Below are 26792 nucleotides of genomic sequence, written 5' to 3' on the forward strand. Positions count from 1 at the left end.
GGTGTTGATGAGGGATGTTGGCCTGGAACGTCGACTGTTTATCGATGACGCCGGACCTGCTGAGTTCCTCTGACGTTTGTGTGCTTTGTGCTATCTTGTTCCATATTGATGGTGGCCCTTCAGCCCATCAGTATGCTGAGCAGTCCCTTTGCCGGCAGGTGGCTTCTCTCCCCACAGATGCTGCCCAACCTTCCAGCCTCTGTCATTTAATTGATTCCTGTTTCCTGCTGATTGATTGATCTACTTGCATCTCCCATGTTTGGAAATAGTTTACAGTGAGCAATCGACCCCATATGTCGTTGACCCACATTTTCAATTTTAATTGACCTTCAACCATACATTAAAACAGTAATACATCGATACATTAATAAACAAGACAGTGTTCCTGTGGGGTCAAGGTGCAGAACACAGTACCAACAGTCATACACAGCACATATGGCACGTATAAGGTTGCAGTAAGCATACAGTCACACAGAAATACAGTCCAAGTCCCTGAGCCAATGAATGTTGCAGAAGTGGAACACAATACGGCTTGTCAGCAGTGTGAACTCCACCGCAACTCCAGCACCCTCCTCCTGGGCGGCTGCAAACAGGACACTGGAGTCTGAGGCCCAGTCCTTGCTGTGACCGAGGTCTTGCAGCTCCCTGACTGTCGGCCCCACCAGTAAACCGGTCAACTGTACTTGCAGCATTTCACAATACCAAAGTCCAGCGGCGTCTTGCAATCACGGGAAAAGCAACAGAGACAACCTGTTAGACTGCACACTGCCTTCGATCCGAGGAAAATGTGCAAACTCCACAGACGTGCGCCTGCATACTCGTTCACGTGCACGTATGCTCACCAACGCAGACGTAGAACCTGGAGTGTCTGGAACTGTTGCACTACTTGGATGCCCCCAGGTTAGGGGGATTTCAGGGGAACTCCAGCCATCGCCTCACTTCTACATTCACCACCCCCACGTTCTCATTTCCTGAGACAGGGTGACTCCGCAACAGCTCGGGCTGTTCTTGCAGAAGAATATCAAGAGATTGGCAGACGGGCAGGTGAAATCCACACAGGACGGGATTGAGCTGGAACACCAAGACTATCCTCCTCCCAGAGTGATTTCATTTACACCTAGTAACGCTGTTACCACAGTGACTTGAGTTGGGCAGAGTCTGGTACAGGGTGTGTTATCAGGTGAAGCTCGATGGATGGGCTGTTGTTGGGTTTTATTTTATGAGTCTGACCTCTCTCCCCACATGTCTTGACTTCCCTCCCCACTGCCTCGCCCACCCTCCCTCCCTTCCCCCAACTTGCCCTTCTCCCCCCCCAACTCCCCCTCTGTCCCTCCCTCTGCCCTCCCCCCTGCCTTGGGCCCCCACCTGCCCCTCACCTCACCCCTGTCTCCTCCCCCACCTTGCTGCTCCCCCTCTGTTCTCTCCACAGAGCACCTGAAGCCGTTCCTGGATGATTCAACGGTGCGGTTTGTGGACAAGCTGTTCGAGGCGGTGGAGGAAGGCCGTAACTCCCGTCACTCCAAGTCCAGCAGCGAGAAACACAGGAAGCGGGAACTGAAGGTCAGTTGTCCACGCCTGGCCCTCTCCTTTCACCCTCTGCGGTTTTTCCCCCTTATTATTTCTGGCCTCTGTTACTTCACATTTCTCCTTAAAGTGACTTGATTCTCCGAGCTTTTGGTTGACTGGATGCCGCGGATTAGCTGGTGTGTGCTGCTGTGTAGTGTGTGGGATTTTTCAGGCACTGTGCGAATGTGGGTTCTTGCCTGGGGCGTAACTTCAGCTCACCATCTCGCTGCTGCCGGCAGGAAGTCTTCGGCGAAGACTCGGAAGTCACCCGGGAATTGTCGGCCAAGAGGAAACGGATCCCGAGGTTCGAGGAGGTGGAGGAGAACGAAATTATCCCAGGTCCCCCCACTGAGAGCCCCGGGATGCTCACAAAGATTCAGGTAGGACCTTCTTAACTCCAGAACATACCTGCTCTTGGGATGGGCAGGGTGCGCGGTGGGAAACACAGCTCATGGGCAGTTGTACAACTCAGACTGCTGAGCAAATAACTCTACTGACATAAAACAGCACAGCATACAATCCATTGAGAACTTAACAGCGCGTAAAAGCAAACAGTCCACAGCATCTGATTTGGTGCACCACAGCAAACAGTCCACTGAGTCTACTTCGACTTCACCACAGCAAACAGTCCACAGTCTGTTTGAACACCCCTCAGGAAGTTTGCCGAAAATGAGTTTGTCTGCTAAGAGAGAAAATAACCTAAAATTAAACTTCTAGCTTTTTGCATCTCCAACGTCTAGACCTTCATCTCATATCTGACCCCAGGACTGTGTGATGAGACAATGTGGAGGGGGCTTCTTCTCATGTCTGACCTGGGAACATGTGATGGGATGGTGTAGAGGAAGCATCACTCTGTGTCTTTCCACAGAAGTGTGTGATGGGATGGTGTAAAGGGACTTTCACTCTGTCTGACCCCAGATCTGTGTAATTGGGTGATGTAAAGGGAGCTTCATTCTATGTGCGACCCCGGATCTGTGTAATTGGATGGTGTAAAGGGAGCGTCACTCTGTGTCTGACCCCGGGAGTGTGTGATGGGACAGTGTGGAGGGAGTTTCACTCTATGTCTGACCCCGGGAGTGTGTGATGGGGTGGTGTAGAGGGAGATTCACTCTGTGTCTGACCCCAGGAGTGTGTGATGGGACGATGTGGAGGGAGTTTCACTCTGTGTCTGACCACAGAGTGTGTGATGGGACGGTGTGGAGTGAGATTCACTCTGTGTCTGACCCCGGGAGTGTGTGATGGGACGCTGTGGAGGGAGTTTCACTGTGTCTGACACCGGGAGTGTGTGATGGGACGGTGTGGAGGGAGTTTCACTCTGTGTCTGATCCCGGGAGTGTGTGATGGGACGGTGTAGAGGGAGATTCACTCTGTGTCTGACACCGGGAGTGTGTGATGGGACGGTGTAGAGGGAGATTCACTCTGTGTCTGACACCGGGAGTGTGTGATGGGACGGTGTGGAGGGAGTTTCACTCTGTGTCTGACCCCAGGAGTGATAGGACTGTGTAGAGGGAGTTTCACTCTGTGTCTGACCCCAGGAGTGATAGGACTGTGTAGAGGGAGTTTCACTCTGTGTCTGACCCCAGGAGTGATAGGACTGTGTAGAGGGAGTTTCACTCTGTGTCTGACCCCGGGAGTGTGTGATGGGACGGTGTAGAGGGAGCTTCACTCTGTGTCTGACCCTGGGAGTGTGTGATGGGGTGGTTTGGGGGAGAGCTTCACTCTGTGTCTGGCTTGACTCTGCCTCGGGAGTATTCCTGTCTGATCTGCCACTGGTTGATTGTGGTGTCTCCTGTCACTGACCGTTCCTGTTTGGTGTTTACAGATCAAGCAGATGATGGAAGCTGCAACAAAACAGATCGAGGAGCGGAAGAGGCAACTGAGTCTCATCACTCCCTCCTTTCCGCAGGTAGAACTGCTGTCCTTCCTCAGGGGCAGCCTCGAAAACCCTTGGTTGTATCGGCCTGGTGGCTGCTGGGGTTTAGTCCCCCTGAGATGGGGCAGGTGTTAGGGGAGTGCCCATGTGTGCTGGGCCACATACTCCCCAAGGTGTTGGGGTGGGTGGCAAGGGCGTTGGGTGCTGTGACTGCCTCTCTGTAGTGGGGTTTGCGGCCCTGGGTCCTGGGACTGTTTCCCTGAAAATACAATGCATTGGAAGGTCCCGTGGATGCTGGGACTGTCTCCCTGAGTTGGGGGGAGTCATGAAGTCCTGTGGGTGTTGGGTCTGTCTCCCCGAGGTGGGGGAACTGTATTGGGGGGGTGCGGTTTAGAGAGAAGGAGGTCCTTTAGCTGCTCTGGTGTCTCCCTGAGGCGCAGGTGGGGGAGGGTCTCTAGGGTGCTGGGACTGTCTCCCCGAGGTGGGGGGAGTGGTGAGGTCCTGTGGATGCTGGGACTGCCTCCCCGAGGTGGGGGGAGCGGTGAGGTCCTGTGGGTGCTGGGACTGTCTCCCCGATGGGGATGTGGGGGAGGGGGTGCATGGAGCTGTATCGTGGTCTGATCTGGGTCACGTCTCTCTGCCAGCGGGTCTCGGCTCCAGCCCTCTCGGCCGACCTCCCCCCGATGGGCCAGACTATTCAGCCATCCCAGGCTGCCTCGTTCATGAATGACGCCATCGAGAAGGCGAAGAAGGCGGCGGAGCTGCAGGCACGCATCCAGACGCAGCTCTCGCTGAAGCCCGGCCTGCTGCAGAGCACCAACCTGGTGGGACTGGCCAACCTGCACGCCATGGGCATCGCTCCTCCGTGAGTACCTCCGACCCCTGGACCCACTCACCACTGTTCCCTGTCCTCCGCGAGTACCTCCGACCCTTGACCCACTCAGCACTGTCCCGTCCTCTGTGAGTACCTCCGACCCTTGACCCACTCACCACCATCCAGGGTTCTGCCTCTCCCCACCCTGGGGCCCAATATCCACCATCCCAGCACGAGAGTTTGAATTAGTTCAGCTTTATTTGTCACGTGTCCATCGCAGTTTGTGAAATTCGTTGTTTACATCAACGACCAACACAACGCAAAGACGTTCTGGGGGCAGCAGCCACATTTCCGGCACCAACATAGCAGGTGCACGACTCACCAACCCTAGACCTAATGGAATAGAATAAGATAGGAGCAGAATCAGGCACTTTGACCAATCTGCCCCTTAATCCTGTCTGATTATTGCCAACCTTTAACCTCCCCAACACCTTACCAATCAAGAACCTGTAAATCTCTGCCCTAAATACAGCTAGTGCCCTCAGACTTTATTCCCCCTCCATAGGAGAATGAGGGGAGATATTATTGAGGTATACATAATTATGAGAGGTAAAGAGGGGGTGAATGCTTCGGGGCTGTTCCCCCTCAGGCTCTGTGAGACTAGAACTGGATAAGGGTGAAATACATAACAAGACTCTGAGGGGGAACTTCCTCGCTCAGGATGGTGTGAATGTGGAAAGAGCTGTGAGCAGAATTGGTTGTGGGTTGAATTGTGTGTACATGGATGAGAGAGAGAGAGATGGAGGGCTATGGTCTGGGCACTGGTAGATGGGACCAAGCCAGCATGGACCAGATGGGCTGAAGGGCCAGTTTCTATGTTGTGGTGCTCTATTACTCTGTTTGGCCTCCACAGTGCCCTATGGTATCAAATCCCACTGATTCACCGCCTTCTGGCTGAAGAAATAATTCTTCATCTCAATTCTGAGGCTGTGCCCTCGGATCCTGCCGATGGAAACACCCTCTCCACGGCTGCCCTTCCCTGGCCTTCCAGTATTCAGTGAGATTCCCTCTCCCTCATCCTTCTGATCTCCATCGAGACATGAAATCCGGATGGTCACTCCACAATTTCCCTCTCTCACCTCGCACACCAACTCACCCTCCGACTCGTTGTGTTACTGGGATATGGAGAAATCCCGTGTGCCCACACACTCAGCAGAGACACAGGTATAAGCACTTCTTTACTCAGGACACACACACACGCTCAGGAGAGACATGCAGGCATATACACACACTCGGGTGAACCAGGCACACGTACCTGCGTGTGTGTGTGTGTGTGCAGGACAGAAAGATGCATGCACACAATGTGCAGTGTGTGTGTGTGTAGGAGGGTGGGTAAGGTAGGGCAATGTGCGAGGTGCCCTGGTTGAACACGCCTCCTGTCCCTCTTCTCCCGACAGGAAGGTGGAGTCGAAGGAGCACCTGAAGCCGACACCGCTGATCCTGGACGACCAGGGCCGGACGGTGGACGCCACGGGCAAGGAGGTGGAGCTGACGCACCGCATGCCCACGTTGAAGGCCAACATCCGGGCGGTAAAGCGGGAGCAGTTCAAGCAGCTGCTGCTGAAGGAGAAGCCTTCCGACGACTTGGAGTCCAACAACTTCTTTGATCCCCGCGTGTCCATGGTGCCCGCCCAGCGGCAGAAGAGGCTCTTCCGATTCCACGAGAGGGGCAAGTTCGAGAAGATCGCCCAGAGGATACGGACAAAGGTAGCGCTGGGCACAGGGAGCGAGCTCGGCCTGCTCAAACCCAGCACACGTGTGGTTCTGTCCTGTATCATGTGTTGTTAACATGTGGCATATCTCAGGCACATGGCTGTAATGTGTTATTAGCATGTACACGAGTGCTTGTGGGCTGTAACATTGTGACGTGTGCCATTTACACATGGACATGTTGGCACACGTGTTAACATGCCTCTGGAACACGTGACTGGGCAGTAATGTGTCATTAACACATGACTCATGTTCACACACATGTTAACGTGTGTCTGGCCTCTCTGGAACACGGGTGATCATGAAGCTGGAAAGTGTAGAAAGGCTATTTGCAAAGATGTTACCGGGACTGAAGAGTTCGAGTTTTAAGGAGAGACTGGATGGGCTAGGACTGTTTTCTCTGGAGCGAAGGCGGTTGAGGGGGTGACTTTGGATTTATAAAATCATGAGGAGCATAGATAAGGTGATTGGTTAGTCTTTTTCCCCAGGATAGGGGAGTCTAAAACTGGAGGGCAAAGGTTTTAGGTGAGAGGAGAAAAATTTAAAGGGGACCTGGATGACAACTTTTTCCACCCAGAGAGTGGCAGGGATGTGATACGAGCCGTCAGAAGAAGTGGTAGAGACGAGTACTTGGTTAAAAGCTGCTTGGACAGGTACTGTACATGGGGAAAGGTTAAAAGGGAAATGGGGCAGATAGGGCTAGCTCAGGTCGGGGTACATTGGTCAGCATGGACCAGTTGGGCTGAAGGGCTGCTTCCATGCTGTATCAGTCTGCAGCTCTTAAGACAGCTCAGGAAACCACTGAGGGTAAATCTGAGCATTAAACTGAGTCACTGGAGTTGGGAGGCAGCGGCAATATTAGCTACAGACAATACTCCACACGTGGTCTCTCTGTACAGCTTATCAGGGTCAATGCCATTTCTACCAATCTCAATGAGCCATGTACCTGAATGTTGTAGGTTAGGTCTCTGTTCTATTAACATTCCCCACGAGTGCTTGGCCATAACCCTCTAAGCCAGGGGTCAGCAACCTCTTTGCCTCTGTGGGCTGGATCTCATATTAATGAGCGGACGGTGGGCGAGATAAATGCCCTAAAAAACAACTTGAAATATGGGAATTACCCATTTAAATACATCTAGTTATGTTTTGCCTCAAATTAATGAGTAACGCATGCTAGAAAATCAATTGTGCTTAAGGTTGCCTACCCCTGCTGTAAGCCTTTCCTATCCATGCCATTCACTGTGTCAGGCCTGTCCTGGTTTAAATTCCCAGAATGCAATTGCTGCCGTTTGTCTGAGTTCAGGACCCTTGACCTGAACCCTGAATTTGTGTCCTCGATCTCACTTGCCCTCCCACACTCTCCCCCCCCCCATTTTTATGCACACTGTCCCCCTCCAGTTTGCGTATGCTTTTTCTTGCCCCCCCCCCCCCCCCCCACCTCGCGCTTGCTGTCTCGCCACACTCCTGCCTGATCCACCGGGTGCCCCTGGCATTCTCAGACTTCGGGCATCTGCAGTATTTCGGTTTGTGAGCCTTGATGGGGGTATGGTGGGAGGGAGTGGTGGTCTGACCCTGGAACCGTCTCATCTTTCCCGTCTCCCCACAGGCTCAGCTGGAGAAACTACAGACCGAGATCGCCCAGGCAGCCAAGAAGACGGGGATCCAGGCGTCGACCAAGCTGGCCCTGATTGCCCCCAAGAAGGAGCTGAGGGAAGGCGACGTACCGGAGATCGAGTGGTGGGACTCGTACATCATCCACAGTGGGGTTGAACTGTAAGGCTCTCTCCACACAGGCCGAATCTTCAACTGCTCGGCGCTGGCTCATAACCTCTTTCTGTTTAAAGCATAAACAGTACTCCACCCATGGTGTTGTGCAGAACTAGTTGAACTATATTTCAACGCCCAGCAAAACTAATCCTTCCTTACACAACGTTCATAAGATGATAAGACATAGGAGCAGAGTTAGGCCATTTGGCCTATCGAATCTGCTCCACCATTCCATCACGACTGATTTATTATCTTTCTTAACTCCATTCTCCTGTCTTCTCCCCGTAACCTTTGACACCCTTACCAATCATGAACCTATCAACCTCCACTTGTTGTATGCCCGTGACTTGGCCTCCACGGCCATCTGTGGCAATGAATTCCACAGATTTGCCACTCTCTGGCTAAAGAATTTCCTTCTCATCTCTGTTCTGAAGGGGCATTCTTCTGTTCTGAGTTTGTGCCCTCTGGTCCTAGACTCTCCCACTGTTGGAACTGTTCCAGAATCTAGTGATTTTTGGAAGATCACTACTAATACTTCCACAACAAATGTCATTTATACGGCACTAGGCACAGAAATAGGCCCTTTGGCCCAACTAGTGCCTGCTAGCCTGATTTTCTGATGGGTGTCTAACATGGGATGTGTTACACTTAGTCGATGCGTGTCTAGTTCTCTCAAATTTGTTTTTCTTAGCCAGCCCCAGTTGACACGTAGAACGTAGTGAGGCCCTGGGGTTCCATCTTCGGCTTGTGGCAGTCGACCTTTGTTAGACCCAATAGCTTGGCCTCCACGGCCATCTACGGCAATGAGTTCCACCACCCCCATTGTAAAGGGACATTGTTGTATTCTGAGGCTGTGCTCTCTAGTCCTAAACTCCACTGTTGGAAGCATCTCCACGTCCACTCTGTTGAGATCTTTCTCATTCTTCTAAACCCCAGAGCCCTCAAACGCACCTCAAAAGTTAACCCTTTCATTCCCAGGATCATTCTTGGTGAAACTCTTCTGGATGCTCACCAGTGCTGGCACATCTTTCTTAGATAAGGGGCACACAACTGCTCATGATGCTCCAAATGTAGCCTGACAATGCCTTCTAAACCCTCAGCATTACATCCTTGCTTTAATATTCTAGTCCTCTGGATATGAATGCTGACATTGTTCCATCTCGCTGCATGATGTCTAAGTGTATTTGTGTCTTGCCTCCACCCAGGACTGCAGAGAACTTGGCCAGCGAACGCACCTTTCACGGAATCACTAACCTCGTGGAGCATCCGACCCAGATCAGCCCTCCAGGTACGTGCGGGGAATGAGGTGTACGTATGGACACCCCAGCAGGGCAGTGCCTCGAATGAAAGGGAGGAGCATTTGATCACTCTAGGCCTGTACTCACTGGAGCTTAGAAGAATGGGACAGGGGATCTCATTGAAACCAACCGAATATTGAAAGGCCTCGACAGAATGGATGTGGAAAGGATGTTTCCTATAGTGGGAGAGCCTAGGACTGGGGTACAGCCTCAGAATAGAGGGACATGCATTTAGAACGGAGATGAGGAAAAATTTCTTTAGCCTGATCGTGGTGAATCTGTGGAATTCGTTGCCACAGACGCTGTGGAGGCCAAGTCATTGGGTATATTTAAAGCAAGGGTTGATAGGTTCTTTAATAAGGGTGTCAGAGGTTACGGGGAGATTGCGGGAGAATGGAGTTGAGAGGGGAAATAAATCAGACAGAATTGACTGGCAGAACAGACTTGATGGCCAAATGGCTTAATTCCACTCCTGTGCCTTATGGTCTTTATAAGAAAATATGAGAGGCAGAGATGGGGAAGACAGTCTTTTTCCCAAGGTGAAATGGCAGATACTTGCATGGTATTGGGGAGGGGTTTGAAAGGAAATGTAGGGGAAGTTTTTCTTTGCATTGTGTTCGCAATGTGCTGCCGGGTGGTGGTGGAGGCAGATATGATAAGCTGTTTAAGAGTCTGTGGATGGTAGAGGGTGGAGGGATATGGACCACATGCAGGAAGAAGGGATTCTTTAAAATTGCCCTCCTGCGGTGCCACGGTAGAGTAGCCATAGACACGACTTTATTACGGCTCAGGGTGCCGGAGTTTGCCATCCGCAAGGAGTTTATACATCTTTCCCGTGAACGGGTGGGTTTCCTCAGGGTGCGCCATCTCCCCCCCCCCCCCCCCCCCCACCCACAGTTCAAAGTTGTACTGCTTACTAGGTTAATTAGTCATGGGAAATTGTCTCATGATTAGGCTAGGGTTGAATATGTGGTTCATGTTGTTGGGCCAGAAAGGCACGTTTGTCACTGTATCTTGAATATATAAAAAATGAAGTAAATTGCTGCCTGGCGTGTGGGTGAGGGAGTTAATGGCAATGTGGAGGCATTAATAAGTATGTTTGATGTACAGTGAGTGGTTGGCAGTGGGTACGAGGCCTGCCTCTATGTGGAATGATTCCGTTACTGGGGTGGGGAGGTAGTATTTGGCCGTGCGCTGACCAACGCGCTCTCATTTCTCTCACACAGTCGACACAGACAAGCCTGTGACCCTCGGGGTCTACCTGACCAAGAAGGAGCAGAAGAAATTACGGCGGCAGACCCGGAGAGAGGGGCTGAAGGAGCTACAGGAGAAGATCCGATTGGGGCTGGTACCTCCTCCCGAGCCGAAGGGTAAGGAGCAACCTTGTCTCCATCCTCCCCTCCCCGCTGTTGCCCACCTCTGCCCTTAAACCTCTCTCCTCTCTCTCCCCGCAGTGCGAATCTCCAACCTGATGCGAGTACTCGGTACGGAGGCTGTGCAGGATCCCACCAAGGTCGAGGCACATGTCAGGGCCCAGATGGCCAAGAGGCTGAAGTAAGTGGGGGCGGGGAGGGGTTCCCCAGGGTGGGGAGGGGAGAGGTTGGGAGCAGGCCAACCTTCAGAATGAGAATAGAGTTTGTCATTGTGAAATTTGTTTTGCGACAGCAGTACAGTGCAATTGATAAAAATGAGGGTGCAGAAGGTGTTCACTGGGACGCTGCCTAGATTCGAGGGCATTTGGGGGTGTTTGTCCAAGAGGTTGGACAAACTTGGGTTGTTTTCTCTGGAGCAGCCGAAGCTGAGGGGGAGATCTGATAGGGTAGTTAAGAAAGCTTATGGGTTGTTAGCTTTCATAAGTCGAGGGTTAGAGTTTAAGAGACGCAATGTAATGATGTAGCTCTATAAAACTCTAGTTAGGCCACACTTGGAGTACTGTCCAGTTCTGGTCGCCTCACTATAGGAAGGATGTGGAAGTATTGGAAAGGGTACAGAGGAGATATACCAGGATGCTGCCTGGTTTAGAGAGTATGCATTATGATCAGAGATTAAGGGAGCTAGGGCTTTACTCTTTGGAGAGAAGGAGGATGAGAGGAGACATGATAGAGGTGTACAAGATATTAAGAGGAATAGACAGAGTGGACAGCCAGCGCCTCTTCCCCAGGGCACCACTGCTCAGTACAAGAGGACATGGCTTTAAGGTAAAGGGAGGGAAGTTCAAGGGGGATATTAGTGGAAGGTTTTTCACTCAGAGAGTGGTTGGTGCGTGGAATGCACTGCCTGAGTCAGTGGTGGAGGCAGATACACTATTGAAGTTTAAGAGACTACTAGACAGGTATATGGAGGAATTTAAGGTGGGGGGTTATATGGGAGGCAGGGTTTGAGGGTTGGCACAACATTGTGGGCTGAAGGGCCTGTAATGTGCTGTACTATTCAATGTTCTATGTTTATGACAGGCCTAAATAGAGTAGACAGACTTTTCCCAGGGTAAAGATGTCTAATACCAGAGAGCATGCATTTAAGATGAGAGGGGGCAATTTCAAAGGAGATATGAGGGGAAGTTTTTTTTTGACACAGTGTTGGGTGCCTGGAATGGGCTGTCTGGAGAGGTGGTAGAGGCAGACACGTTAGAGATTTTTAAGAGTTAGGCACACCATTGTGGTGAGGAAGGTTATGGATATTATGTAGACATAAGGGATTCGTTTCATTGGCCATTTGATGACTAATTTATTTGGTTCGGCACAGGATTGTGGGCTGAAGGGCCTGTTACCATGGTGTATCCAGAAGTAATAGAAAAATAAATAGAACCTCTGAGAGTGGGTAACCAAGGGGTGAACAACACAACACACTAAACCACTTGTCCCCGTGGCACACTTAACAGACCTTCCTGACTGACAGGGTTCATATGTTCATAGACCTTTGATGGAGGGGAAGAAGCTGTTCCTCAGCTGTTAAGTGTTGGTCTTCAGGCTCCTGTACCTCTTGCCTGATGGTAGCAATGAGACAAGACCATGTCCTGGCTGGTGCAGGTTCTGAACCCTGGATGCTGTACTCTTGAGGAATCGCCTTCCGGAGATGTGGTTGACGCTTGAAGCTTGTGCCTGTGAGGGAGCTGGCAGAGTCTACAGCCTCTGGGTTGCTAGCACCGGAACGTGAAGCTTTTCACCCTTCCCACTGCTGATCCCTCAAAGAGGACTAGTGTGTGACCTGAACTCCCCTTCTTGAAGTCCATAATCAGTTCCTTGGCCCTGCTGACACTGAGTGCGAGGTAGTTTTGTGACACCACTCAGCCAGCCGATCTATCTCAGTCCCGCACACCACCTTGTCGCCATCTGAGACTCTGCTAGTGACAGTGGTGGATTTACAGGCGCCATTTGAGCTTTGCCTAGCCACTCAATTGTCAGAGTAGGGAGAATAGAGCAGTGGGCTAAGCACACATCCTTGAGGTGCACCGGTGTAGATTGCCAGCAGGGAGGAGTTATTATTGCTGATCTGCACTAACTGGTCTCCTGATGGGGAAGTAAAGGATCCAGTTGTAGAGAGTAGTACAGTGGGACCTGCTCATTGTTTACAACGTCGAAGGGCACTCAGATGGGACCAAGGGTGGAAGAGGTTTGCAAGGACATAGGCCAAACACTGGTCAGAACAGGCCAGTAGGGCAGAAGGGCCTAGAACGGCTGAGTGGAACCAGCATTTCCTCTGTGGAATTACTGTCAGACTCATGAGGGTGGTGTATATGTGTGGGAGTGTGCGAGGCTGCGGAGGACATGGGGGTCAACCTTTATACATTCCGAGAAGTTTCTTTGTTGCTCCAATAATGGAGATCTTGTGAAATTCTTTTAGATCATGACCAGACGATATAGGAACAGAATCAGGCCATTCTGCCCATCAAATCTGCCCTCGCATTCAATCACGTCTAATATTTTTTCACTCCATTTAATTGTTCAATTTAATATCAAAAAATTAATACAATATACAACCTGAAATTCTTATTCTTCGCAGACATCCACAAAACAGAAAAAACCCTAAAGAATGACAGAAATGTCAGAACCTCAAAGTCCCCTCCCACCCACAAACAGCAGGAACACCATCAACCCTCTCATTTCCCCCCCCTGCACAAGCAAAAGTACTGACCCACCCCCCATGCAAGCAATAGCAAAGCTGCCTAAAGAGAGAGACCTTGATCAAGAGTCCCATCAGAAACTACAGTCCATCCCAACACACCCGCACCTCAGACAGGCTGTTCCTGCAAGAAATTAGAGCGGGAGACCAATAGCTTGCTGTTTTGATGTTGCAATCTATCTCGTCACTTCTGAGTCGACCGACAGGCTCTCACCACCGAGAGAGGGGATCACTCACCACCAAGGGAAGGGATCACTCACCACCGAGAGAGGGGATCACTCACCACCGAGGGAGGGGATCACTCACCACCGAGAGAGGGGATCACTCACCACCAAGGGAGGCTCTCACTCACCACCGAGAGAGGCTCTCACTCACCCACCGAGAGAGGCTCTCATTCACAACCGAGGGAGGGGATCACTCACCACAGAGGGAAAGGATCACTCACCAGCGAGAGAGGCTCTCACTCACCACCGAGGGAGGGGATCACTCACCACCGAGAGAGGCTCTCACTCACCACCGAGGGAGGGGATCACTCACCACCGAGAGAGGGGATCACTCACCACCGAGGGAGGGGATCACTCACCACCGAGAGAGGCTCTCACTCACCACCGAGGGAGGGGATCACTCGCCACCGAGAGAGGGGATCACTCGCCACCGAGGGAGGCTCTCACTCACCACCGAGAGAGGGGATCACTCACAACCAAGGGAGGGGATCACTCACCACCGAGGGAGGGGATCACTCACCACCGAGAGAGGGGATCACTCACCACCGAGAGAGGCTCTCACTCACCACCGAGGGAGGGGATCACTCACCACCGAGAGGCTCTCACTCACCACCGAGGGAGGGGATCACTCACCACCGAGGGAGGGGATCACTCACCGCCGAGAGGCTCTCACTCACCACCGAGGGAGGGGATCACTCACAACCGAGGGAGGCTCTCACTCACCACCGAGGGAGGGGATCACTCACCACCGAGGGTGGGGATCACTCACCACCGAGAGAGGGGATCACTCACCACCGAGGGTGGGGATCACTCAGCACCGAGAGAGGGGATCACTCACCACCGAGGGAGGGGATCACTCACCACCGAGAGAGGGGATCACTCACCACCGAGGGAGGGGATCACTCACCACCGAGAGGCTCTCATTCACCACCGAGAGAGGGGATCACTCACCACCGAGAGAGGGGATCACTCACCACCGAGGGAGGGGATCACTCACCACCGAGAGAGGCTCTCACTCACCACCGAGGGAGGGGATCACTCACCACCAAGAGAGGCTCTCACTCACCACCGAGAGAGGGGATCACTCACCACCGAGGGAGGGGATCACTCACCACCGAGAGAGGGGATCACTCACCACCGAGAGGCTCTCACTCACCACCGAGGGAGGGGATCACTCACAACCGAGGGAGGCTCTCACTCACCACCGAGGGTGGGGATCACTCACCACCAAGAGAGGCTCTCACTCACCACCGAGGGAGGGGATCACTCACCACCGAGAGGCTCTCACTCACCACCGAGGGAGGGGATCACTCACCACCGAGAGAGCGGATCGCTCACCACCGAGGGAGGGGATCACTCACCACCGAGAGAGGGGATCACTCACCACCGAGTGAGGGGATCACTCACCACAGAGGGAGGGGATCACTCACCACCGAGAGAGGGGATCACTCACCACCGAGAGAGGCTCTCACTCACCACCGAGGGAGGGGATCACTCACCACCGAGAGAGGCTCTCACTCACCACCGAGAGAGGGGATCACTCACCACCGAGGGAGGGGATCACTCACCACCGAGAGAGGCTCTCACTCACCACCGAGGGAGGGGATCACTCACCACCGAGAGAGGGGATCACTCACCACCGAGAGAGGCTCTCACTCACCACCGAGGGAGGGGATCACTCACCACCGAGAGAGGCTCTCACTCACCACCGAGGGAGGGGATCACTCACCACCGAGGGAGGCTCTCACTCACCACCGAGGGAGGGGATCAATCACCACCGAGAGAGGGGATCACTCACCACCGAGGGAGGGGATCACTCACCACCGAGAGGCTCTCACTCACCACCGAGAGAGGGGATCACTCACCACCGAGAGGCTCTCACTCACCACCGAGAGAGGGGATCACTCACCACCGAGGGAGGGGATCACTCACCACCAAGGGAGGGGATCACTCACCACCGAGAGAGGCTCTCACTCACCACCGAGGGAGGGGTCACTCACCACCGAGAGAGGGGATCTCTCACCACCGAGAGAGGCTCTCACTCACCACCGAGAGAGGGGATCACTCACCACCGAGAGAGGGGATCACTCACCACCGAGAGAGGGGATCACTCACCACCGAGGGAGGCTCTCACTCACCACCGAGGGAGGCTCTCACTCACCACCAAGGGAGGGGATCACTCACCACCGAGGGAGGGGATCACTCACCACCGAGAGAGGCTCTCACTCACCACCGAGAGAGGGGATCACTCACCACCGAGAGAGGCTCTCACTCACCACCGAGGGAGGGGATCACTCACCACCGAGAGAGGCTCTCACTCACCACCGAGAGAGGGGATCACTCACCACCGAGAGAGGGGATCACTCACCACCGAGAGAGGCTCTCACTCACCACCGAGGGAGGGGATCACTCACCACCGAGAGAGGGGATCACTCACCACCGAGAGAGGCTCTCACTCACAACCGAGGGAGGGGATCACTCACCACCGAGAGAGGCTCTCACTCACCACCGAGGGAGGGGAATCACTCACCACCGAGAGAGGGGATCACTCAAGTGGACATCACCGAAATGTAGGCCACAGGCTCTGACAGTAGCAGAACCACACTGGAAAGACAAAAGAGCTGTGAAAGAAGTAGTTTTGTGAACCGACATGGTCTGAAAGTGCTTCCCCCCCCCAAACACCTTAGTCATTTTCCCTGCATCATGACCCCTCCCCACCCCTCTATTCGGGACAGAATACTCCATCATAAACCTTTTGGGTGCTGGGGATCATTTGTGGAGTCGAGATTTAATCTGTATGATCATTTACTGATACAACATGGTAACAGACCAACGAGCGCGCGCCGTCCAGTTACATGCATGTGACCAATTAACCTGCAAATCGATATGTCTCTGGATTGTGGGAGGAAACTGGAGAACCCCACATCGTCACAGGGAGATGTTTGAACCTCTTTATGATAGAAAAATGGAGGGCTATGTAGGGCGGAAGGGTTAAAGTGGGTCGAAGACCCTGTACTGTTCTATATTCATTGCTTGAATTGAACCCATGTCTCTGGCGCTGGGATAGTGTTATGCCACCCCCTTTTATTTGCTGCTGGTTTTGGGGGTGCAAGGAGAAGGCAGTCTCAACTGACAGAGGCACGTTGGGGTTCAGTGACCCAGGGTCACTGTAGAAAGGGAGGGTGCAGGCGCCAGGAAGGGCTGGCCTCCCTAACTGACTGCTCCTCGCCAGGGCTCACCAGGATGCCAACAGCGCCCGGAAACTGACAGCAGACCAGCGACGTGAGAAGAAGATGAAGAAACTGAAAGAGGACCTGACCCAGGGGGCCCACATTGCCGTCTACCGGTGAGTCCACGCGCCTGTCTCATGCTTCGAGTGGCCCTCTCGTAAGCAGCCTCCCGCCACTCGGTCGCCTTTCTCCAGCAGCCCCACTAGGCAACAGAGTCAGGGGACTGTCCAAAGGTTAAACCACGTGGCATCCTCTCCCATGGTGCCCCTGTCCCCCAAACAAACACCCTTCCCACAGTGTGGGGACACCTGCTCAGCCCTCCCACGGTGTGTGCCCCTGGGATGGTGCAAAGGGGGTTTCCTCTAGGTCCAACCCCGGGAATGTGTAATGGGACAGTGGGCTTCCACTTTGCAGGATTCACCCCACCCCTCCGGTCGTTCCTCCCAGAGTGTGACCTCCAATCGTATCGTCCCTCCCTCAGTACGATCCTCCCCGCAGTATGGTCCTCTCTCAGCATTGCCTGTCCCACAGTGTGACAGCCCTATGTGTCTGAGGGTTGATAAAGCAGGCAGGGTAGGAGAGTTGGCCGGGGGACTGTCTTTGTGCTGAGCCTCTCCCCTGCAGGTAGACTGACAGATCCCTGTCTCTCGCAGGATCCGAAACCTGAGCAACTCCGCCAAGAAGTTCAAAGTCGAGACGAATGCAGCGCAGCTCTACCTGACGGGGACGGTGGTCCTACACAAAGATGTCAATGTCGTGGTGGTGGAGGGAGGTGAGCAATCGTCTTGTCCCTTCATCGCCGTCCTAACTTAGGCAAAGCCAAACTTGGAGGTCACCTAGATCAGTTCTCCATCTCAGCAGAAACTCGCTGCCCAGCGGCCCCAGTTTCATAATAGTGAAGTGACAAGCAGGGTCTTAGCAGCCTTGTGACAGCAGGGTAGAGGGAGTTTCACTCTGTGTCTGACCCCGGGAGTGTGTGATGGGACGGTGTAGAGGGAGTTTCACTCTGTGTCTGACCCCAGGAGTGTGTGATGGGACAGTGCAGAGGGAATTTCACTCTGTGTCTGACCCCGGGAGTGTGTGATGGGACAGTGCAGAGGGAATTTCACTCTGTGTCTGACCCCGGGAGTGAGTGATGGGACAGTGCAGAGGGAATTTCACTCTGTGTCTGACCCCGGGAGTGTGTGATGGGACAGTGTAGAGGGAGTTTCACTCTGTGTCTGACCCCGGGAGTGTGTGATGGGACAGTGCGGAGGGAGTTTCACTCTGTGTCTGACCCCGGGAGTGTGTGATGGGACGGTGTGGAGGGAGTTTCACTCTGTGTCTGACCCCGGGAGTGTGTGATGGGACAGTGTGGAGGGAATTTCACTCTGTGTCTGACCCCGGGAGTGTGTGATGGGACAGTGTGGAGGGAATTTCACTCTGTGTCTGACCCCGGGAGTGTGTGACGGGAGAGTGTGGAGGGAGTTTCACTCTGTGACTGACCCCGGGAGTGTGTGATGGGACAGTGTGGAGGGAGATTCACTCTGTGTCTGACCCCGGGAGTGTGTCATTGGACGGTGTGGAGGGAGATTCACTCTGTATCTGACCCCGGGAGTGTGTGATGGGACGGTGTGGAGGGAGTTTCACTCTGTATCTGACCCCGGGAGTGTGTGATGGGACGGTGTGGAGGGAGTTTCACTCTGTGTCTGACCCCGGGAGTGTGTGATGGGACGGTGTAGAGGGAGTTTCACTCTGTGTCTGACCCCGGGAGTGTGTGATGGGACAGTGTGGAGGGAATTTCACTCTGTGTCTGACCCCGGGAGTGTGTGATGGGACAGTGTGGAGGGAGATTCACTCTGTGTCTGACCCCGGGAGTGTGTGATGGGACGGTGTGGAGGGAGATTCACTCTGTATCTGACCCCGGGAGTTTGTGATGGGACGGTGTGGAGGGAGTTTCACTCTGTGTCTGACCCCGGGAGTGTGTGATGGGACGGTGTAGAGGGAGTTTCACTCTGTGTCTGACCCCGGGAGTGTGTGATTGGACGGTGTGGAGGGAGTTTCACTCTGTCTCTGACCCCGGGAGTATGTGATGGGACAGTGTAGAGGGAGTTTCACTCTGTGTCTAACCCCGGGAGTGAGTGATGGGACGGTGTAGAGGGAGTTTCACTCTGTGTCTGACCCCGGGAGTGTGTGATGGGACAGTGTAGAGGGAGTTTCACTCTGTGTCTGACCCCGGGAGTATGTGATGGGACAGTGTGGAGGGAGATTCACTCTGTGTGTGACCCCGGGAGTGTGTGATGGGACGGTGTGGAGGGAGATTCACTCTGTGTGTGACCCCGGGAGTGTGTGATGGGACGGTGTGGAGGGAGATTCACTCTGTGTCTGACCCCGGGAGTGTGTGATGGGACGGTGTGGAGGGAGCTTCACTCTGTGTCCGACCCCGGGAGTGTGTGATGGGACGGTGTAGAGGGAGTTTCACTCTGTGTCTGACCCCGGGAGTGTGTGATGGGACGGTGTAGAGGGAGTTTCACTCTGTGTCTGACCCCGGGAGTGTGTGATGGGACGGTGTGGAGGGAGATTCACTCTGTGTCTGACCCCGGGAGTGTGTGATGGGACGGTGTAGAGGGAGTTTCACTCTGTGTGTGACCCCGGGAGTGTGTGATGGGACGGTTGGAGGGAGATTCACTCTGTGTGTGACCCCGGGAGTGTGTGATGGGACGGTGTGGAGGGAGATTCACTCTGTGTCTGACCCCGGGAGTGTGTGATGGGACGGTGTGGAGGGAGATTCATTCTGTGTCTGACCCCGGGAGAGTGTGATGGGACGGTGTAGAGGGAGTTTCACTCTGTGTCTGACCCCGGGAGTGTGTGATGGGACGGTGTGGAGGGAGCTTCACTCTGTGTCTGACCCCGGGAGTGTGTGATGGGACGGTGTGGAGGGAGCTTCACTCTGTGTCTGACCCCGGGAGTGTGTGATGGGACAGTGTGGAGGGAGATTTACTCTGTGTCTGACCCCGGGAGTGTGTGATGGGACGGTGTAGAGGGAGCTTCACTCTGTGTCTGACCCCGGGAGTGTGTGATGGGACAGTGTGGAGGGAGATTTACTCTGTGTCTGACCCCGGGAGTGTGTGATGGGACGGTGTAGAGGGAGCTTCACTCTGTGTCTGACCCCGGGAGTGTGTGATGGGACGGTGTAGAGGGAGATTCACTCTGTGTCTGACCCCGGGAGTGTGTGATGGGACGGTGTGGAGGGAGATTCACTCTGTGTCTGACCCCGGGAGTGTGTGATGGGACGGTGTGGAGGGAGCTTCACTCTGTGTCTGACCCCGGGAGTGTGTGATGGGACGGTGTGGAGGGAGTTTCACTCTGTGTCTGACCCCGGGAGTGTGTGATGGGACGGTGTGGAGGGAGTTTCACTCTGTGTCTGACCCCGGGAGTGTGTGATGGGACGGTGTGGAGGGAGATTCACTCTGTGTCTGACCCCGGGAGTGTGTGATGGGACGGTGTGGAGGGAGATTCACTCTGTGTCTGACCCCGGGAGTGTGTGATGGGACAGTGTGGAGGGAGATTCACTCTGTGTCTGACCCCGGGAGTGTGTGATGGGACGGTGTAGAGGGAGCTTCACTCTGTGTCTGACCCCGGGAGTGTGTGATGGGACGGTGTGGAGGGAGATTCACTCTGTGTCTGACCCCGCGAGTGTGTGATGGGACGGTGTAGAGGGAGCTTCACTCTGTGTCTGACCCCGGGAGTGTGTGATGGGACGGTGTAGAGGGAGTTTCACTCTGTGTCTGACCCCGGGAGTGTGTGATGGGACGGTGTAGAGGGAGTTTCACTCTGTGTCTGACCCCGGGAGTGTGTGATGGGACGGTGTGGAGGGAGATTCACTCTGTGTCTGACCCCGGGAGTGTGTGATGGGACGGTGTAGAGGGAGCTTCACTCTGTGTCTGACCCCGGGAGTGTGTGATGGGACGGTGTAGAGGGAGCTTCACTCTGTGTCTGACCCCGGGAGTGTGTGATGGGACGGTGTAGAGGGAGCTTCACTCTGTGTCTGACCCCGGGAGTGTGTGATGGGACAGTGTAGAGGGAGTTTCACTCTGTGTCTGACCCCGGGAGAGTGTGATGGGACAGTGTAGTGGGACTTTCACTCTGTGTCTGACCCCGGGAGTGTGTGATGGGACAGTGTAGAGGGAGTTTCACTCTGTGTCTGACCCCGGGAGTGAGTGATGGGACAGTGTAGAGGGAGTTTCACTCTGTGTCTGACCCCGGGAGTGAGTGATGGGACAGTGTAGAGGGAGTTTCACTCTGTGTCTGACCCCGGGAGTATGTGATGGGACAGTGTAGAGGGAGTTTCACTCTGTGTCTGACCCCGGGAGTGAGTGATGGGACAGTGTAGAGGGAGTTTCACTCTGTGTCTGACCCCGGGAGTATGTGATGGGACAGTGTAGAGGGAGTTTCACTCTGTGTCTGACCCCGGGAGTGAGTGATGGGACGGTGTAGAGGGAGCTTCATTCTGTGTCTGACCCCTTTTTATTTAACAAAATTCTTTTATTGCAAATATCGGTGCTATACAATATATAAAAAAGCAGTGACTAACACAATTACTTCACTACAAATAGACAATATACATTACACCAAAATGTTCCCATCTCTATCAACGATGGCAGAGCTCAAACGGTCTCGAAACTCCTCTAAGGTCGCTGTGGACTGCGCGTGTTCTTTTTCAATATTGACCCGGGCACGAACATACCCCCTAAACATTGCCAGGCAGTCTGCCCGGGGAGATCCTCCCGACACCCGTTTCCAAGACCCTTGGATGGCGGATTTCGCCAGCCCCAGGAGCAAGTTGACTTGGACATTCTCATCCCTCCATGCCCCCTTCCTTACTGAATGACCATATATAAACAGGGTGGGGCTAAAGTGCAACCAGAAGGCGAGAAGCAGCCCACGCAAATACGCGAAAAGGGGCTGCAGCCTCACACACTCCATGTACATGTGGTGCACAGTCTCCTCCAGCCCACAGAAATGACATGCGGGTGGGAGATCCGTGTACAAACTAAAGAACTTATTACAGGGCACCGCTCTATGCAGCACCCTCCTGCGGAGATCCCCCAGGTGCATGGGAAGAACCCCCTCGTAAAGGGACTTCCAGTGGGGACCCGCCTCACCTCCGGGTGGAAAGACCGACCACCATGGTGTGTTGGGACGGTGGACAAGGGCAAGAAAGTGGTGGGTCTGGAGCACCAGCCCATACAGATACCTCCTACTTGCATCCCTGAATGGGACTGTGGGTATCGAAGAGAGACGGCTCAAGTTGTGTGGACACGGCTCCCGGAGAAGATTGCGGGGCCTGGGCCCGACAAGCAGCTCGGCCTGAGTCGGTCCACACAACTGAGCCGCACCGACACCCACTGAGGTAGGGCAAGGGTCAGACAGGACCCCGCCCTCCGCCTGAGGAGGGGATTCCCGGCCTGAGGCGACCATGTTCCAGACTCTCAGTAGGTCCTGATAGAAGCCGGGCAGACTCCGCAAAGCAGTACGGCTGACGCCCGCCGGTGGTAGCCGCATGTCTTCGTGGAGACAGCAGCCCCTCTGGAGGAAGAAAGTTGCCAATACGTGCCATCTGGGAGGGTGCTCGGCGTCCAGGAATCTCTGCAGAGTCCTGAGGCGGAGAGCCGCCAGTCGTGTACAAACGCACACCAGTGACTGTCCGCCCTCTCCCGCTGGGAGACTCAAGACCGCTGCAGAGACCCAGTGTTTCCTGGTGCCCCAGAAGAAGTCCACTAACTTCCTCTGCATTCTCGCAACAAACGGGGCAGGAGGGGCCAAGGTGACCATCCGGTACCACAACATGGAGGCCACCAGCTGGTTTATGACCACCACCCTGCCTCGATAGGAAAGCACCCTGAGAAGGCCTGACCAGCGCCCCAGTCGGGCCATGACTTTCATCTCCAGGTCCTGCCAGTTCGCCAGCCAGGTCTCCCCAGAAGGACTCAGGTAGACTCTCAGACAGAGATGTCTAGTGCTCCACTCAAAAGCTCTCATCTCCTCTGGCAGGGAGTCCACCTGCCCCTGACCCACTAAGAGTCCGGAACATTTTGCCCAGTTGATCCTAGCGGAGGATGCAGCCGAGAAAACTTCTTGGCACTCGCGCATCCTCCGCAGGTCACTGGGATCTGTCATCATGAGGAGTACATCATCGGCGTAGGCCGAGACGACGACCTCCATGTCCGGTTCACGCAGAAACAGACCTGACGGCCTTCGCCGAAGAAGGCTCGAGAATGGTTCGACACAGATCGCGTACAATTGACCGGACATGGGGCACCCCTGACGTACTCCTGTCCTGAAGGGAATGGGCGCTGCCAGTGATCCATTGACCTTAACAAGGCACTCCGCGGCAGAGTATAGGAGCCGAACTCGGGCCACAAAATGTGGTCCGAGTCCAAAGGCCTGCAGAGTGCCCACCAGGAAACTGTGGTCTACCCGGTCAAACGCCTTCTCCTGGTCAAGAGAGAGAAACGCTGCCCAGGACCCAGTCTCCTGCTGCAGGTGGATCAGGTCCCGTACTAGGTGGACGTTGTCCTGGATGGAGCGGCCCGGGACCGTGTAAGATTGGTCAGGGTGAATCACCTGTCTCAGTACTGAACCAAGATGGTTGGCCATTGCCTGGGCGAAGATGTTGTAGTCCGCGCACAAGAGGGAGACCGGGCGCCAGTTCTTTAGCAGGCGGAGGTCTCCCTTCTTGGGCAGTAGGACCACAACAGCTCTCCGCCATGAGAGGGGCATTTCCCCGGTGGCTAGGCTCTCCCCTGGAACAAGGCTGTAATCAACCCCCAGGACATCCCAAAAAGCCTGATAAAACTCTATACTCAGACCATCTAAGCCAGGGGACTTACCCCTCCGGAGTTGCCGAAGGGCAGTAGACAGCTCCTCCCGAGTCAGGGGAGCATCCAGACACGCTGCGTGCTCTGGGCTGACCTTAGGCAAATATTCCCAGACCTCATTGCTCACCTCTGCATTTGACGGATCTGATGAGAATAAGGACCGATAGAATGAGTGGACTTCTTTGATAATTTCGTCAGGGTCCGTGACGGAGGTGACATCAGCAGCCAGTAGCTCCACCAGCTGCTTTTGAACTCCCCGCCACTTCTCCAACGAGTAGAAGAAGGGTGAGCCACGGTCCAAATCTTGCAGCATTTGGATCCGCAACCTCACATATGCACCTCGGGACTGCTGAAGCTGCAGATTCCTTAGTGAGTCCTTCTCCTGGTATTCCTGCCACAGTTGTTGGTCTCCAGCGGTTGGACCAAGATGGGATTCTAGGTGAAGCAACACTCTCTCAAGCCGCTCAATCTCAGAGCCCCGCCTCCTTGTCGACCCCCTAGTGTACTCCCGACATAAAAACCGGATGTAGATTTGCCCACACCTCACCACAGCCGTAGAGAGCAGAACTCTCAACGTCTCTCTCTCCAGGCGGCCCAGAACGCCCGGAATGAATCCCGCTCGAGGGTGCAGAGGAGTAAATTCCATCCTCACAAGATGATGATCCGAGCACGACACCGGCCGCATGGAGGACGCCGACACGCGGGAGACATAAGCCCGAGAGATATACAGGCGGTCTATCCGGGAACCCCCCTCTCTAGATCTTCTGGAGAAGGCGCTAGAGTCGGGGTGAAGATTCCGCCAGTTGTCCACCAAGTCAAAGGAGCCGACTAGCTCCTTTAACTTTTTTGCCGATGCTGGGTTGCGTTGGAAGCCCGAGCGGTCCTCCACCTCGAGGGTACAGTTGAAGTCTCCCCCGAGGATAACGCAGTCCCCAGGATCGATGGAACTCAGCAGAGTGGACAGCTGACAGAATAGGCTCGACTGTGTCACCCCACATACACATTGATAAAATGCAGAGGTACTCCATCCAGGCGCACAGCCAGGTGGAGCAGACGGCCGGGCACAACATCTTGGACTCCTACGATTTCTGGCCGAAAGGTTGGTGCCAACAGGATCGCCACCCTGCTAGAGTTGAAGCTAAGCTGACTCACGTAGACCCCGCCCTGCCACTCCAGGAGCCAAGCGGACTCGTCCCCTGAGGTGGTATGGGTTTCCTGTAGGAAACTCACCACGTATCTCCCATCCCTGAGGACTGAGAGATTGTTATATCTGCGGAGAGGGCCCCTGCTACCGTTTACATTTAGACTAGCTATGGTGAGTTTCATGTCGGGAGCATACTAGGCCTCAGCACCAGTACCCTTCCCGTTGAGAGCGGTGGCGCCCTCAGCCGCACTATCCTGAAGAAAACCAAGAATATTCTTTGCTTTCCGGGCCCGACTGCTACCATCGCTACCCTGTGACTCACCATCTCCCGAAGGAGCGAGTCTGCTTTTCACCCTGATGTCCCTCACCAGGTCATCCAGGAAGCATTTCAGCTGCCGCCTGTCGTTCCCCGACACAGCATTCCTCTTCCCCTACTCCTTCTGTCTGAGGATGACTCGCAGGGACTTCACCAGCCTCGGCATGCTAGGCCAGCAAAGCGAGGCTGGTTTCGGCCGATGGTTTGCACCCTCAGAGGTGAGAATGAACTCTCTAATCTCCTCTACAGGTATCAATGGGATTTTCTCAGGCGGGATGAGGATGTCTATTGTCTCACTATCAAAGGAGTTTCCCTCCAACCCCTCACTGCAAATAGATCCCCCATCTTCCTCCTCGTGCGTTCTAGAAGTTGGCTGCACTGGTAACCCACACTGCGCAGCAGGTACCTCACTCATACCTGCCCACTGCACCATCGTATCAGTCTTATCCACAGTTACGATGATGGAGGGAAAATCCCCAGGGACTCCCTGCAGGCCATTAGTATCTTTCCTTTCAGTTAGTCCTGACGAAGGGTCTCGGCCTGAAACATTGACAGTGCTTCTCCCTGTAGATGCTGCCTGGCCTGCTGTGTTCCACCAGCATTTTGTGTGTGTTGCAAGCCATTAGTTGATGGGGTCGGCATGCAGGTTATATCACCCTCCCCAGGAGACAGGTATGAAGGGGACCCCAGCAGCTCTGGTCCAAGGGATTCACCGGCAGCCTGATGCTGACAGTGAGAGAGCTTGGTCTCCTCTCCGCTCATATTATTCGATACACTTGCCTCCAGGGAGGCGCTAACTACTAAGTCCTGGGTGGAGGGCTCCGGGTCTGCCTTAGTTGTGCAAACAGGCCTAGCACTAGCTTGCTGCACAACCACACCACCTACCACAGGAGTGGTGGCCACATCTGGGATTCAGGGTTAGAACCAACCTCTGCCTGGATTCCCACCCCTTCCTGCGGCTCCCCTGCATCTACATTCCCTGCCCTCTTGGGGGAACATTCCCTACTCCTCTTCATGCTGGAGGAGCACACAGGTGCTGGATTCACCGATGGGATGGTACTTGCCACTTCCATCACCCTGTCCACCTGCACACTTCCCCGAGTCTCCTGCTCCATTTCAGGGCAAACGGGCGTGAGCTCTTCTGTCTTGGGGGCCGACTTCTTCGGGTGTTTGGACTTCTCCTTTGCTTTCTGGCCCCACACAGACTCCACCCCATCCCTCGCCTGAACCTCCCTGCACGTAGCCTCAGGATCTACTGCCTGAACCACAGGGGCAGGAGCAGGGACTGAAACAGATGTAAGAATAGGGACAGGGGCAGGCACAGGAATGGGATCGGGGCAGAGGTAGCTGGGGCACTGGTGCCCAAAGTGGACTCCCTGGGTTTTCGGGTGCTAGGACAGTCCCTCCGAAAGTGCCCCACCTCCCTGCACGCATGGCACCGTGGGCACTCAGATCTCCAATACACCTGATAATCTACCCCCTTGTGCCGGACAGTAAACTGGCCCTCAATGTAGTCCTCCCTTTCCAGCTGCATGAATACCTGACGCTGGAAAGAAAGTACGGTACGGAGGGTGCGTCTCCTGAATTTGTGCCTGATGGCAGTTATCTCGGACCTTTCTTGCCCCAAGCGTGCTAGTGCGGGAAGCAGGTCCTCGTTGGGGATGAAAGGCTTAACATGACCGAGGACGATGCATTGTGTGGGAGCTGTCACCAGCTCCATCTGTAAAAAGATGTTTTCCACCGTGATCTCCCTACTGAGAGCCCGATGCACCAACTCATCATTCCTCAGATAAAACACTGCCTTCCCGCAC

The 26792-nt window shown here is 54.3% G+C and overlaps 1 protein-coding gene across 1 annotated transcript in view; it reads left to right on the forward strand.

Annotated features, from left to right (window-relative positions):
• prpf3 (PRP3 pre-mRNA processing factor 3 homolog (yeast)) overlaps positions 1-26792 on the forward strand; it is a 66937-nt gene that overhangs the window by 11428 nt on the left and 28717 nt on the right. The window contains exons 3-13 of the mRNA XM_073061256.1: positions 1430-1560; positions 1806-1946; positions 3389-3472; positions 4084-4304; positions 5711-6020; positions 7630-7796; positions 8996-9078; positions 10315-10458; positions 10543-10642; positions 16664-16777; positions 17315-17433. Of these exons, the coding sequence (XP_072917357.1) occupies positions 1430-1560; positions 1806-1946; positions 3389-3472; positions 4084-4304; positions 5711-6020; positions 7630-7796; positions 8996-9078; positions 10315-10458; positions 10543-10642; positions 16664-16777; positions 17315-17433 (1614 nt within the window). The remainder of the gene's footprint in view (positions 1-1429; positions 1561-1805; positions 1947-3388; positions 3473-4083; positions 4305-5710; positions 6021-7629; positions 7797-8995; positions 9079-10314; positions 10459-10542; positions 10643-16663; positions 16778-17314; positions 17434-26792) is intronic.

This window comes from Hemitrygon akajei, chromosome 11 (assembly GCF_048418815.1).
Source record: "Hemitrygon akajei chromosome 11, sHemAka1.3, whole genome shotgun sequence".
In the NCBI taxonomy this organism is placed as follows: domain Eukaryota; kingdom Metazoa; phylum Chordata; class Chondrichthyes; order Myliobatiformes; family Dasyatidae; genus Hemitrygon; species Hemitrygon akajei.